Source organism: Danio rerio, chromosome 22 (assembly GCF_049306965.1).
Source record: "Danio rerio strain Tuebingen ecotype United States chromosome 22, GRCz12tu, whole genome shotgun sequence".
NCBI lineage: Eukaryota > Metazoa > Chordata > Actinopteri > Cypriniformes > Danionidae > Danio > Danio rerio.
The window spans coordinates 22,362,779-22,379,645 of record NC_133197.1 but is presented as its reverse complement, the minus strand read 5'-3'; the positions used below and the strand labels follow the sequence as shown (position 1 = coordinate 22,379,645).

The 16,867-nt window shown below is 31.9% G+C and overlaps 1 protein-coding gene across 8 annotated transcripts in view; it reads right to left on the bottom strand.

Moving 5' to 3' along the window:
- Nucleotides 1-16,867, bottom strand: part of LOC101884238 (adhesion G protein-coupled receptor D2) — a 139,031-nt gene that overhangs the window by 92,562 nt on the left and 29,602 nt on the right. The window contains exon 21 of one of the 8 annotated variants that reach the window (XM_073937821.1): nt 3,446-3,812. The exons of 6 other annotated variants lie outside the window; for them this stretch is intronic. In XM_073937821.1, coding sequence (XP_073793922.1) covers nt 3,786-3,812 — 27 coding nt within the window. In that variant the 3' untranslated portion in view covers nt 3,446-3,785. Of the gene's footprint in view, nt 1-3,445; nt 3,813-16,867 lie in introns of those variants that run through there. One more of the 8 variants, XM_073937822.1, reaches the window with a different exon arrangement.

The window sequence follows — 16,867 nt, the reverse complement described above, 5'->3', positions numbered from 1 at the left end:
CTTGGTTAGACCTAAGCTGCATTTCGTTGCCTTGTACTTGTACATGATGACAATAAATTTGAATGTAAATTTAAATCGAATATCTATCTTTAAATTAACATTTAATTACAATTAATTTTATTAATTTAATTATAATTATCCTATAATTAATGTTGATTTGAAGATAAAATGTTAACTATAAACTTTAAGATGTAAATCTAGAGTTTCTAGCCTTATTTATTTGTTACTTTACATTTCATGTTGATTTTTCACTTCTTGAGATGAAATTGTGATTCCAAATTTAATTAATAATCTTAATAGATTTTTGATTGGTTTGTCATTCATTTGGCAAGATGACTTCAAATATGAAATTGTCACACAAACCAACAATTAAAATGCTTCATCCTAGTCAACAACAAGCAAGCCCCACAATTAGGACTTCTTTCAGATGAAATAATGATTTAGAAAGAGCATGGCCATGAATAAAACATCTCCTGTTTATTTTGAATTTCATTTCCATGCAAAAAAAAAAAAAAAAAACCCGAATTGCTCACTACTAAATTGGCATCAACATTTGACAGCCTTTTTAAAAGAAAAAAAAGCTTTTCTCTCGCCCAGACTGACCCAGTTCTTGTTAATTATCTGCAAAGTATACATCAAAGCCCACCAAACAGTCCGCGGCACTCAGATTAAAGCAGATTTAAAAGATATCCACGCAAACCGCCCATCTCATAAACCTATATCAGCTGAAATGATAAACGGAGCAGTAATTTAGGTGTCGGAGTGCTTTCTGACACCAGAGCTTGAACATGCAAGGGTCGTGTTGTTTTAAGAGGGGTTGTGAGGTCGTCCCAAGCGGGTCATGTGATCCTCGGTCTCCTGCCAGGGAAGCCGAGTGATTTGCTTTCCTATGACACAAACTATTACTGCACGGAGCCGTTGGGTAATTATAAAGCAAATAAATGCGGGTGGGTGCCAAACGCGACAGGCTCTTTTGGTGGTTCGTGTGAGCCGTGGAATTCCCTTTCCTCTCCACAGGAAACATGTTATTCACCATGATTATTTTCAACGCTTTTTTGGAGAGATTCCAGCATCAGGTTGCCTTTGCTTTATGCGGTAGGCCGAATCTCGCACATATATGAGCGTAATGTATGTAGAAATATTTTGCCGGTGGTGATTTCCTAATTATTCATGTTTGAGCAATATTAGCCAAAGGGGGAGAAAAAAATACATTTGATATGTATATGATTAAATTGCTCCTGGGTATTTTTTCCTCTATGCGTTTTTTATCCTGTATTAAAGGATCTAGAAAATGAGTCCTCAGATAGATGGCAGATACTGATTTTGATTTATCTTATCAACTATATTAAGATAGTTTACTTATATTTACTAATATAATATGAAAAATATAATATGAGTGCGTAAGCATGAACAGTTGAAGTCAGAAATATTAGCCCCCCGGAATTATTAGCCCCCCTGTTTTTTTTTTTCCCTCAATTTCTGTGAAGATTTTTTTTTCAACACATTTCTAAACATAATAATTTTAATAACTCATTTCTAATAACTGATTTATTTTATCTTTGTCATGATGACAGTAAATAATATTTGAATAGATATTTTTCAAGACACTTCTATACAGCTTAACGTGACGCTTAAAGGCTTGACTAGGTTAATTAGGTTGCATTCTGAATAAATAAATCTATTTTTATATATTCAGAAGCCTTCTAATTCATTTATAGTAAAAGACTCTAAAATATAAAGCAATAATAATTAAAAAAATATTATAATAAAATAAGCAAATTAATTTTTAACATATTTATGAAATGTACAAATGTAGCATGTATTTCATGTTTTTTTAATTTTTATTAAATATAATTTTTTATAAAAATTTTACAAACTTTTGGAAAACTTTTCGAATAAAATTTGCACACCAACAACTTTACAAAATATGCTAATAAAGCTATTTAAAGATTAAAGTTTTGTAAAAAAAAAAAAAGTTTTGTTTTTTTACAGTCAATTGTATTATTAATAATAATAATAATAATAATAATAATAGGTGTTGTGTACAAATAAATAAAAGCATGTTTAAAAATATGGCTCCTTATGTTAAGGCAACCTTAGTTATTTTAAGCAAAAACTGTAAATGATAACATTTTTGTTAAAGTTAGAAAAATTGTTAGCAGCAATTTACAAAAGAAAACCAAAATTATGTTTTCCTCATACACATAGCAATACATACACCCACACACATAGAGAGAAAACTATAATTGTATCTTATTGAGACTCAATCAGCAGTACATTAGAGTATTAACAGACATTTTTCTTTGTTTTCTATAAAACATATTCTTTGTTTCCTTTATTAAACAATTCCACTTGACAAACATTTCCCTGACGAGGGCTTTGGGGAGCGGTTGACCATGGAGGCCAGAGAGACGAGTTGGACACCGGTCTTGACTGAGGGATTTCTGTCCTGTTTTTGTTTGTTTGAGAATTAGACCATCGTCTCTATGAGAGGCTTTTGGTGTTTGTCTCAGCTGCCCCCATGTGGACCACAAAAAATTTCCCAAAACTATCTGCTAAAAAGTTCATGAGGTGTTAGTTGAGAATCTAATTAAATGAAATCCAATGCATTTAATTTCACATTAAAGGGGAAGTGAGGCACTCAGTCAGGTTTACATTATTTTGCAAACGCAAGAATCAAAGTTGTGTCAAATAAATACACATTTTTTTATTCATTTTCTATTTTTCTTTGTTTAAGAGCCCCTATTTTGCATTCAAAAAGGTCATATTTTGGTTTTGGGGGTCACCAACAACATGCTCATATGCATGCAAGTTCAAAAAGCACTTTCATTGTCTTATAATTTGCATTTATTTTTACCTAATTATCCCAGCGACTCCCATATGAATCGTTCAGTGATTCATTTGTTCCCAAACCCCTACTTAGCTCAAAGTTAATCTGTGGTGACTGGTCTGATGAATCTGTTGTGATTGGTCAACTGCGTTCAGCACTAAACAGAGAGAAAAGCCCACCACGGCTATGAAATAGCCAGAGAGTATGTGAGAGCCCAATGCAGGAATGCAATAAATTAATGCAGTTAAAGACCAACATATTGCTCTACTCTAACTCTAACCCCAAGTAATAACAACAACACACATTCAGTATTAATCCACACAGTGGCAAAAGTTAAACTATTTTGAAAATTGATCGCGCTACGTGTGTGTAGGAACAGCTGATGGTGGCCAAAGCAAAGACAAACAGCAGAGGATCACCAGTTCAGAAATGCACTTAAAATCGGTAAAGGAAGAAGCAAGCGTCACGTTTTTAACATGGTTTTGGACGCGATATGTGAATAGTTTAATAACAGATTAAACCTGAGAGATACAGTACAAGCACTGATCTATAATGGATACTTGATTACAAGCCACGCAGAGTGATTACAACTTATAACACACAATTAAACACATATTTTGCAAACTACACAAAACCAGGCAACAATTTTAATGACAATTACATGTTATTATCCGGAGGAAGAAGAAACTGGTCTAATTGAACTGTAAAAGTTACTGAGAATGTCCCTGTCAAAGCTCTGCTGCTCCTTTTATATCAAATGGCCGACGAATCCCATGTTGCAGCGTAGGTTATGGTGTCAATCATCAAAAAAATGATAATTTAAAAAAAAATGATAAAAAAAAAACAACAACACTGGGTTGGCTACACTGTGGTATTGTTGGGAAAATTAACTTTAACCCTTTATTCCCCGCAGCCGAATCTCCATCCGACAGTGATCATCCTCATCGTGTCACGATCAGTCCCGTGATCCCCAGCGCCTCTGCTAGTGTGTGGAGGGAAAGTGCATGCACATTTTACTGGAACTGGAAGTACATATTTGGTGGTGTATACTAGTATCAAACAACGTCGATGTGATCAAACAAAAGATCAGAACCCAACTCAATTTGTTTATTAAACTCTGAGTCAAATAGTTCGCTAAAGAATAAATAGTTTTAAACACGGTACACTTTTAGGTTTAAACCTCAGCTGGATGTTTTCATTTACTTAGAGCTGTGTTACACACTGCATGGAAGGTCATTTTCAAAAACTCACAATAGAGGCTATTTAATATATTTTGTTTGATTGATCGGTCCATTTTCCTATGCTGGTGTAGCGCTGCCTGAAGAGGGGATTTACATTCAAACTAATGTAACAATTAAAATGATAACTAACATGACTTCACGCTTTACTAAGTCACGTCTTTGTGGACTATGTCAAGACATATTCTCTTATCAAGTTGATCAACTCACTCTCTTAACATGTAAGACAGATGTGAAAACCTGGCATGTGAAAAACTGTGCCAATCTTAGTTTGGTTTGAACATAACAAGAGGTGAGGGCTGTAATAGTAAAAAGTGAAAGTAACCATGGTTGAAACCCAGACAGGCAGTCAGGCAGCATAATACAGAGAGTGGACCAAAGCACATCAAATAATAGGTAATTAAAAGGGAAAAAAATTAAAAGTAGAATAAATATATGTATATTTATATCAGACACATCTGTTGCTTGTATTTGCACCAGCTCTGAGCCCACAACTTCACGCATTGAGTTAAATTAGGCCTGCAGTCTCCATGTTCAGTCCTTTACTTCAACTGTGTCTGTTTAGCTGAGGAAACGGAACCAACCCTGTGACGCCAGACACAGCGATATTCCAAAATGGCAGTGCCCTAGGTCTAAAAGCTATAGTAAAACATGCCATTTTCTTCAACTTGGTTACATTAGTTGAGTTTGTTTATATATTTTCATTAAAGTGGAAATCAATTTTCAAATTAATGTAAACTTGACTAAGTGCTTCACTTCCCCTTAAATAGGTCTTTTCTGTTCTGTTCTATTCTATTCTATTCTATTCTATTCTATTCTATTCTATTCTATTCTATTCTATACCTATTATATTCGATTGTATTCTATACCTATTCTATTATTTCCAGGTACTGGGTTGCAGCTGGAAGGGCATCCGCTGAATAAAAAAAAAATATGCTAAAATAGTTGACAGTTCATTCTGCTGTTGTGATCCCTAATTAATAAGGGATTATGGTGAGCCCTAATAAATAAGGGACTAAGTCGAAGTAATATGAACGAATGAATAAATTAAATTCTGCTATACTATCTATTATACTAGCTCTACTAGTGATTAAAAGAACATAACATTAAATATTGTCATCTTTTTATTGTTTTGCATAAACACAAATGACAAATTACCAAATGTAACTAGTTGGATAATGCAGAAAAAAATATATAAAATATAAAACACAATAAAGAAATGAAATTACAAAAAGAAACAAAACAAACAAAAAAAGCAAAACAGCACAAACATAACAGCAAAAACAAAAAACAAGAAAACAATGCAAAATACAAACAAACAAACCAAAAATAATAAAAAACAGAAAAACAACAAAACAAACATACAAAAATATAACAAATCAAAAAATCAACAAAATCTAAACAGACCAGACATAAATATAACACAAAACAACAAAGTAAACACAACAAATATTCATAAATATTGTTGATTATTTTAAAAAAGAAACAAGTGGCGTAAATATTTACATTGTTTATTTTTTTAGCTTCTTTATTTATTGATTTTTTTTTACAAACAATGCTGTGGTTTTACTTAAATAATGAAAATAAATAAACAAAATCTGGCAAATCAGAGTCACTGGGGTGTAACCAACATGCAGAAAGTCTAACCAAAATATAAAAGGTTAACAAACAATAAATAACATCATAAAAATTATGAAAGATTTATTTTAAAATCATAATTATGTATAACTTAGTTTACAATATTTATTTATTTTAAACAATATTTCATGGGTTGTAGGATCCATCTTACTATACAACATAAAAAACTTGTCCTGAGTTTGTGACCCCAAACCCCCTTTAAACTCTCTATCCTCAAAGTTATTGATAGAGGGGAATTATGAGCGTATAATGCTATGGACAATGCATGGCGGAGGGCCTATTATATACCGGTAATGGATAGCGCTGAGTTTTTGAATGACATTGCAGCGAGATTGGATGACGGAGGGTCGTGCGATTTATGGCCAAATGAAGCACCTCTACTTCCCCCCATCGAAAGCCATTTATTTTCAGCCTGATAGAGAAGCACATGCTGGTATTTATAGTTCAGGAGTTGGTAAATAAGACAGAATAAATCAATGACTTTTGGGAGATTATGTTGCTTTAATCTTACATTCATTTATTCATATTCTTTTCGGCTTAGTCCCTTTATTAATCCGGGGTCGCCACAGCAGAAAGAACCACCAACTTATCCAGCACATATTTCACGCAGAGGATGCCCTTCCAGCTGCAACCCATCTCTGGGAAACATCCATACACACTCATTAACTACAGGCATTTTACCCTGTATCTAATTCACCTGAACCACATGTCTGTGGGGGAAACCTGAGCACCCGGAGGAAACCCACGCAAACGCAGCAAGAACATCCAAACTCCACACAGAAACGTGAACTGACCCAGCCGAGGCTCAAACCAGCAACCTTCTTGCTGTGAGGCGACAGCACTACCTCCTGCGCTACTGCGTCACCTTTAATATTACAATATTATTTATATGTAGATGCATTAACAACTTGTTACAGTTTAAAATTAGCAATATATTATTAGAAGACCATTTACAGTAATGTTCTTTAACCATTTTTTTTCAATAAAAATGGCAAATTTAAATGAATCAGGCGACATAGTGGCACAGTGGGTAGCAGTGTTGCCTCACAGCAAGAAGGTCGCTGGTTCAAACCCTGGCTGGGTCAGTTGGCATTTCAATGTGGAGTTTGCATATTCTCCCCCTCAAGTTCACGTGGGTTTCCTCTGGGTGCTCCGGTTTCCCCACTATCCACAGACATGTTCTGTAAGTGAACTGGGTAAGCTAAAATGTCCGTAGTGTATACGTGTGTGTCTTGGTCCCCCAGGCTGGGGGTTGAGCGTTGGACTAACAACCCACCTCATAAAAACTAAATGTTATGAAACATTATTATGCTTTATTTTAACTTCTACATCAATGGCCCTGGAGGTAAGTAATTTGAAATGATTCACAATGTTGTAACTCCAAAAATAGCATTAAAAATGTGATTTTCAAACTATAAGTCTTGTAAGATGCATTCTGAATAAATAAATATCATTTGTATAAGGTTAAAAGCCTTTTAATTAAGTAATCGTAAAAAAACAAAAATAATAATAAAAATGTTTTATAAAATAAGCAAATCAAGAATTTTTACGAAAACATTAGTAAATATAGCATCTGTTTCTTGCTTTTTTATATTTAATACATAAATATTTGGTTTTTGTTCAAGGTTTTTTTATTTGTTTTTCAGGTTACACAGAGCAAACAAAGACAGAATACCCTATAAGCTTTTACAAAAACATTTTAAACAAAATATGCAAACCAACCATTTTACAAAACATGCTAATATAAAGCTATTTTAAGTTTAAAGGTGTGTACAAAATTATGCATAGCCTACAGCAGCCACAACATGTGAAGAGGTAAAATCGATGATCGTGCCACAACAGCTAAAATATATACAGATGCGGAGCAACCTGTTTATACAGTCTTTTAGCTCGACTCGAGTGAGTGATGGTCTCTTTGTTGCAAGTGCAGCCATTGCATTTGTAAATATTTGAATGGTCTTGAATGTATATAGGCCTTTTACATATAATAACTGAAGGTTCTGTGTTTTGACAGTATTGCATGTTTACTAAAAGCTGGCTGTATTTATTAGATAAATAAAACTTTTAAATTATTTTTTTCATTAATAGTTAATAATATAATTCTTGTAATACACATTGCCATAGACAGTAGTTTATAAGCCTGTCCTTTTAGTAAAACAGTAATGGATTTATGTAGGTGATTTATAGGTGTGCATTTTAACTTCTTTTGCATCAAATATGCACTACAAACTTTTGATTGAGACATGTGGAATTCTTCTTTTATCATTTGCAGTGTTTTCAAATTGCATCGTTTGTCATTTTTCTTACCAATTTTTATATCTGTGTTAAATTATTATTATTTTTTTGTAAATCTGCTTCTGGCTATGTCCACACTAAATGGTTAAAAGAAATGTGTTTAAGGTATTATATGCAGCATCTTTCATTTATTCTCTTAGGTAAGACGAGATCTCCACTTAAGTATTGCATTATAAAGCTTGAAGCTTCAGAATCTGTACTCTGTATTGGCCGATCACATTGACAAAGCATCAGTACTCGGTATTGGCTGCAAAAATCCTGATCAGAGCATCCCTAGTACAAAATATGCAAATGAAACTACTTATTATACTTTAATTTACTTAAATTAAATACAAACAGAGATTAACACAAATAGTCACTAAGTTATTCATAATAAATGTTCTGGGGGAAATGGTACTGAAAATATTATATTTTGTGTTATTTTATATTCTTGAAGCTCCCAAAAATTATTACAAATTTGTTACAGGACAAACACTTAAAAACTAATTCTGAAATATGCAAATAAATAGCAACTTCATATTTTGTATAAAAAAAATTTATAAAACACATAAATAAAGCTATTTGTTTTTAAATGTACAATTTAACTAAATCTTAAAAAACATTTTGTAGAAAATATGCTAATTGAGTTTCTTCATTAAAGATAAAACAATTAAATGAAGCTATTTTAAGCTTGTAAAACTTGAAAATGTCATGTTTTTACAAAAACTTTTATACAAAATAAAAATAAAAACATTTGACAATAAATGTAGAAGCTAACCAAATTTTATTAAAAGTTGCTGCATGTAAACCCCTTTTTTAATGTTTCTGAAATATGCGAATGAATCCTAGGTCTCTAAATAAGAGCAAACTGCTTCTCATGTCATTTGGCCCCTCACTCAAAACAGCAGCGAGTGCGGCCGATGAAAAGGGCTTGTCAACATTATTCCCTTTATTGATTTAACAATAAAGTCCTCTGGCTTAAGTTTTATGTTGTTATTGCTGCCTATTGAAAATACAGTGAAACATGGAGGGGCGGGAAGAAAAAAAAAAATCATGACAGAAATTTCACATGAGGCCATCTAGGACTCTGAACGCCCGCCGGATAAAGTGTGCCTGTAATATTCTTCACGTTTTCAAGGGCGTTCCCTCAGAAAGCAATGAAAATTACGAACGTAATCCTCAATCAAAGCAACTTCAGATGGCAGAATGCTTCATTCAGCGCCCCATGCGGTCCGCCATTCATATGAGCGCACGCCGTCTGGGTTTCTTTTAAAAACCACGGGCCGTACGGAGGTATTTAAGAGCCTGAAACGTCTATATGAAGCACTTAAACACAAGGTCTGCGCAATTGAGCGACTCGAGCACCCTGTGGATGCAAAACGGAGGTATGTTTTCAATGCACGTCAAAACAAACAAAAAAGATGTGGCGTAAAAAAAACCTTAATTGTTGAAGTGAAAGAAGTATCGTGAATTGCTTTATAGGCAAACTTTGTATGTACGTTTTCTGTTTGTGTGGCTAATAAAGTGGTTGGTTTTCCTAACAAAACACTTTTAAAGGTATAAAAAGGAGCCGTGGGCAAAACAAAAAGTGGAATTTAGAGAGAAAAGAGTTTGGACTTTGACACATGGGAATTGTATTTTCACCTGCCACATTTGAAAAAGGAAGAGGCTGGCAAAATATCTAAGCTGTGAAAGCGTTACAGAGGCTTGCAGTGATTTCCTGTAGATTCCACATCTACAAAAAAACCTCTGACTCCTTTTCTGTTTGGAATGATTTGAAGCCAAAATCTGTAGTAATTTTTTTATTACTTACTTTACTGCTTTTATGACAAAAATAAAAGTATAAACTACTATTTTGCTTCATATTACAGTTAAGGGAGCAGTTAAGTTTAGATTAGTTAGCATAAGTGATGTAGAATAAGTTATGTCGACACGATCTCATGGCAACGTAACTTTTTGATTTAGTGGTTAATTCATATGATTTTCATTTGTACAATTTACTATGAATTGTTCACCCACTAATGACAGTTGGGTTAAGGGGCAGGGTTGGGTGCCACGCCTCCTTTTTCAAATTGTATATTTTCGTAAAACTAAACTCTCACAAAATCGTACAAAATAGCCACTAAACCTACAAAATGTAAAATATTTACATTTCCTTGTGAGATCAGGCTGATAATATAAATAAAATAAGTTAATATTGTAATAAAAGGCAAGAATAAGGCAGTAGTTAATAACTGCAATTAGCACTTAAACTAAAGTGGTACCGAAATGTATTGCATTACAAATCTTTATGTGTTAAATACTCTGTTCTATTCAAGCTTGTAACAATCAGGCATTCCTGTATCACTTTTTTCTACCTAATTATTAAGCATAAAACGATTTTTAACACTGGTGTGAGGTTAGATTTGGTTTTTCATCATGTTATGCAGTAATGCAGAAAATTAAGCTCGGTTATCGTGGATTTATAGAAATAAATTATAATATAAATATAATAGCTACAGTACATCGAAATAAAAGAAATTCTAAAAAATCATTTTATTTCAGTCATTTCTAGTTTTTATAAAAGTATTTTTATAAATTCAGAAATAGAGGTTTAAGGTTTTTGTAAAACATGCAAGTCCTTGCATTTTCAAAAACTGCTATGATTTATGCAAGTAAACCTAATTCACATATATTACAATTACAATATTATTCTTTAAAATGTAAGCTTTTTAGAGTATTTTTGTTTTTAAAAAATATGTCTAATACATATATAACATACAATTACAATATATGATTTCTTATGCAAAAACACAATTTCTTACATTTTATAAAACTTAATTCTTAATCTTAATTCACACAATTTTGTAAGATAAAGCTTTTTTGTGTTTATTTATTTATTTATTTTTTACTTAATGTTTTATAATATATTCTAAATAAGCCTTTCCAGGGCTCAACAATAAAGACATTTACAAGGGTACACCAAGACAAAAAAAATGATGTGATGTTTTGTACAGTTTGCCGTCAGTTTGGCAGGTCAGCCATCTTTTGTTTTGCAAAAGAAGTCTGCACATTTTGCTACTTTTGTTTGCATAACACTTTAAATTTAGCTCATTATACATTAAGTAACCAGTTATCTTGCTTTATATGTATTTACGGTATTGTATATCTTAACTGTAAAATATACAGTAATGTTCAAAATACATCTTTAAAATACAGTAACATACTGCATAAATGTCCTACAGAAAAATATAGTACATATTACAGTAAATGACTGTGTAATTTACAAAAACACTTAACAGTGTATGTAAAGCAAAACAGGTTTTGTTAGGAAAATAACAAAACAGTGTATTTATGTCAAATCTATGAAGCAGTCTATATTTAAGGGACAGATGACTCAAAAATGATCATTAAGTCATCATTTACTCATCCTCCACTTGTTACAAACCTGTTTGAGTTTTTTTTTCTGCTGGACACAGGAATATATTCCGAAGATTGTTGGAAAAAACAGCCATTGATTAGCAAAGTATTTTTAGTTTCTACAAAAGATCTTAACAGCTGCTTTTTCTTTTATATCTTCTTTTGTGCTCAACAGAAGAATACAATTCATAAAAGTTTAGACACACTTGTGTGTGAATAAATAAGGAAATTTTAATCTATTTAATAATATAGCAGCTTTCAGCAATGAAGGACACGAATAACCAGACTTTTCACACAGGAACCATCTACACAGTTCTTCAGTATCAAATATATAATGTCTAAATTAGCTAAACAAATGTTATATCCATTTCTAGTTTATTATTTGAAAAAAAAAATGTTGTTTGAGGGGAATCCATAGGAAAACATTATTTATAGCAGTGACTATAGTGTGTTTATGATAAAAAGAAAAACAACATCAACATCTATGGACAATTTTACCTTCAAACACGCAAGTTTCTTTTCCGTACTGCGCCTCAGAGACATAAATATGCTTTTTTTCTGACCTCAAACTAGGTTTTACATGCTTTTAATGCAAAACTATGCCATAAAATATGAACAAACAAACAAAACACGGCAGAGAGAATGAAAACAAGTGAAGCAAGTAAACTGTGACTTTGTTTCAGGAAGGCCTACATCAATTATCACTGCGTTGAGACATTTTTTAATTAGTGTGGAAAATGAACTATTTATAGTGTGGTTTAATGATGCGAGTCCGGCTAAATCTCTATTGATTTTCTGGTGATATATACAGCTCTATTACAGAAACAACTGATTAAGGAGCTTCACACATCGCAAACACGGGATTCAAACCGCACAGGCTTGTAACGCATAAAGAATGACACACTTTTATTTCTTTGATCGAAATAACACATCAATGTTCTGTATGAAGCTCAGAAACAAAGATATTGACATTGGGCATTGAGAAATTAAATTATTTTGATTTAATATCAGAGCTGATTTTCATTGTTTTAAGTGAAGGCAGGCATATGTTAAAATGAATGCAGTATTCTATATAATATTTCACAACTGCTTAAAAATTATAAGCCATTCATATTCAATATGTAATAAATATAGTTGAATAATAAAACAATTATATTGAAATAAATTAAAAAAATAAATAAAACAAACCACACTGAAAATGACTAAATGAATACAAAAAATATATATATATTATATATATACACACACACACACATACACACATACACACACACACACACACACTGTATATGAGCAATATCACACGAGTAGCAGTGCAATGTGGCTGTATATCGGCACTGGTGGGAGGCATGCATTGGCACGAGGCCGCAGGTGTCCCACCAGTGCCGAAATACAGCCACATCAAACTGCTACGAGTGTGATATAGCATTTATACAACAGTTCGACGACATAATCGTGCATATAAAAAAGAAAATCAAATACGGAGAAATTCAATTTGTAAGAGGAACTACTATATTCAGCCTTTCATTCACATATTGCGCTGACTGTCAGAACAGCCGAAGCCGTTTCTCATTCACTAACATCACTTTAGAGCTAGTGTTTGAATGATTCTTTAGCGTAATTTCTAAAGTTATGACAAAACAGGTGATTTTGCTCACATTTTAAGAATATAACCCTGAACGGCATGAAACATCATCAGTCTACAGAGGCTTCTCAGTATTTCTCTGTTGCATTAGGGAGATCACAATATTACTAGGGTATAAATATGGTTGCTGTTTGTGGTCGAAGTAATACACAAGGGTGATGGTTTAAGAGGCTGGACATGTGCTGTTATTTGCAAAATATTGCACAGCCATCAGCCAATCAGATTCAAGAACAAGACAGAACTGCTGTGTAAATAAATATATATATATATATATATATATATATATATATATATATATATATATATATATATATATATATATATATATATATTTACATATATATAAGTGAGTGTGTGTGTGTGTGTGTGTATATATATATATACACACACACACTCACACACACACACACACACACACAAACACACACACACACACACACATACATACACGTATGGTGTTACATGTGTTAATAATTTTAACATATTTAATGTACATTTTATTTTTACTCAAAATTATTTCCATAAAGTGTTCTTATGATTTAAGAATTGAATGTGTACAAAACAAAATTGAAACTTACGAATAAGGAAAAAACAAACAATGAGTTGTTGAATTATTTAAAAAATTATTGACACCTGAGGTCAGTTGTGCGTTTATCTGATTATAACTACCCACTTCAGAATTTCCATCAGCCAATCAGAATCAAGTATGCAACAACCCCTTAGTATAAATAAAAATATACTGCTATGTGTTTTGAACGCTAATGTAAAGCTTCTGCACAAAGATGGCATTAAATAAAATACAAATAAGAAAAGAGTGACCTGTAAATTATACAAATTATTTTGTTTTCCTGTCAGCTAAAATCTGCATTACACATAAATTAATAATGACTAAAATAAGCTATATTTCACAGAATGTTCAAACAGCTAAAAATCTATTAAATTGGCTGTAATAAAGTAGCTTTAAGAACAAATTCACTCACAATAAAAAAATGATTTAATGGGGGAAGGAAGTACAAGAGGATCTGTTATGAATTCTATGTAGTTCGCCAAAAATAATTTCACCCACAGCTCCTAAAAGAGAAACACTGAGACGCAGAGAAAACCTGGACTTTAGCTGCTATTACAGATATGAATGAATCGCACAAACGTGAGAATAACGTCTCAGAGAAAAGGCTGAGTTTACCCAGAAGTCTGAATAAAATTTCATTCCACTTCAGTCAAACACACACATATGCTCTCAGTCTGAGCCGTATCCATGCTAAACAGCAATTATTACTTCACTCAAACATTGTTTACCTCAGCCTAGCCACTGCGAGTCTCAGCGATAACGCTAATGCTGTTTACGTGACTTCAACTGTGTATGCAAAGTTACAACTTGAGTCCTTACACAACAAAGACGGTAACTATAACACTAACTAAAAAGAAATTGGAGGTTTACATGAAAGTTTTGTGTGCAGGTGACGTTTAAAAAATGACCTTCATTAAATTGACTAAAAATGCTGTAATATGTATGCCCGACCTGTAGGCGGTGATGTTGTTACCTGTGATTCACTATTGTCACTTTTATTGCCAAGTACTCACGTTTGACACGCATATTACATATAAACATGACATCAACACCACATTTGCGCAGCTTGCCTTGTACAGAGACTAAAGTAATTTTTTTATTTATTTACATTTATAAGTCAGCACGAACTGGAATTTGCAGCAGACTTTTAGTTTGATGATGCGCGTCCGACTGAAACGGAATATTCAGTAGAGGGCGGGGGTTAAATTTTGTTATCAGAGAAGGTCTGTCTTTTTAAAGTGAAAGCAAATGGTCAGGATTTGATTAAAGTTTACTAAAGCTTACTAAAGACTTTTAAGACTAATAATGTGTACTAACAAATTACCCACTATTCATTTTGATTTCATGCGGACTTGCACTTCAGTTTTTTGCATTGTCAAGGCCCCAAAAGACCACCTTCCTGTAAATGTACCCTTTTGATTTGCACTGATTTACATTAGTTGGACTGTCAATTTTTAGATGACAAAATGGATTAAATCTTGATAGTTTGTTAGTTGTGGCTAGCATTACATTTGCTCATGTTCAGCTGATACAACGTGATTAACCCTATTAAATATAACAGTGAACTCACATTTTATAACAAAATAAATGTTTTTAAATCTTCTTTATTAGACTAAAAAAACATTAAATGAATTTTGAACTTGAATTTTGCTGTTGTTGATACTGTATTTAGCAGATTTCGGCAGTACGATCTCATTCAGTGTCTAGATGTCCTGGCTGGTGTAGATTTGAATCCAAAATTAATAAAACTAATAATCAAAAACCTTTAATCCACTTTTAATCCACACTTAGTTTTTTCCTTTTCATCATCAGTGTGGATAAAAAACTGTATGAATATGATTGTCAAAAGATAAAGCTGTGCAAATGTCTTTTTTTAGACCACTAACACTTTTATATATATATATATATATATATATATATATATATATATATATATATATATATATATATATATATATATATATATATATATATATATATATATATGAGCCTGATTTCATGGACAAAGCTTACAATTTTGGTATTAGTGGTGCGGAAGAATTTCGACATGTGAGTTGGTGCTAATTGCCTTACATAAGTTGTGACTGGTGTTTGCTTAAAATGCTTAAAGATGTTTAAAATACATTATTTTATGGAAAAATAATCATTAAAAAAAGAAAAAATACTAGTTTGCGTTGATGAAAAATACTAGTAATGTGCTGAAAGTATTATAATTTTGTAGTTAATTGTAATAATAGTTATTATAATTATCAATTAAGCAAATAGTTACTGTCTGATGCGTAAAATATGCAGAGCCTTTCCACACATAATAAACATGAAAATGTGCATGAATAAAGTAAAACGATCACATTTTTTCACGAAACTAAGCATTTGCACAATTACAACTAATGTATCAATTTTATATATATATATATATATATATATATATATATATATATATATATATATATATATATATATATATATATATATATATATATATATACATACACATACATACATACATACATACATACATACATACATACATACATACATACATACAGATAAAGTCTTAATTATTAGCCCCCCTTTGATTTTTTTTTTTTCTTTTTAAAATTATTTTTATTAGAGCAAGGAAATTTTCACAGTAGGTCTAATAATATCTTTTTTCTGGAGAAAGTCTTTTGTTTTATTTTCGGCTTTTGTTTTTTGTTTTTTAATTTTAAGGTCAAAATTATTAGCCCCTTTAAGCTAGTTTTTTTTTTCAATAGTCTGCAGAACAAACCATTATATCACACAATAACTTGCCTAATTCCCCTAACCTGCCTAGTTAACCTAATTAACCCAGTAAAGCCTTTAAATGTCACTTTAAGCTGTATACAAGTGTCTTAAAAAACATGTAGTAAAACATTAATTTCTGTCATCATGGCAAAGATAAAATAAACCAGTTATTAGAAATGAGTTTTAAAACTATTATGTTTAGAAAAGTGTTGAAAATATCTTCTCTCCGTTAAACAGAAATTGGGGTATTTTCGGGAGCTAAAAGTTCACACAAAATGCATACAAACATTTTCTGAAGAAAGGCAAGGAGGGAATATTATCTGAAAGAAGAAAAAAATCTTAGGAGGTTGAAAACAAGGACAACTTTAAAAAGTTTGTGTATGTCTGTATGCATGTGGTGTGAAATTATGGAACAGTCTAGAACAGATTCTCAAACAATGTCAGGATATTAATCAATTTAAAAAGTTGTATAAGAATACATTATTAAAGGAAAAAAATGATTAATAGATGTG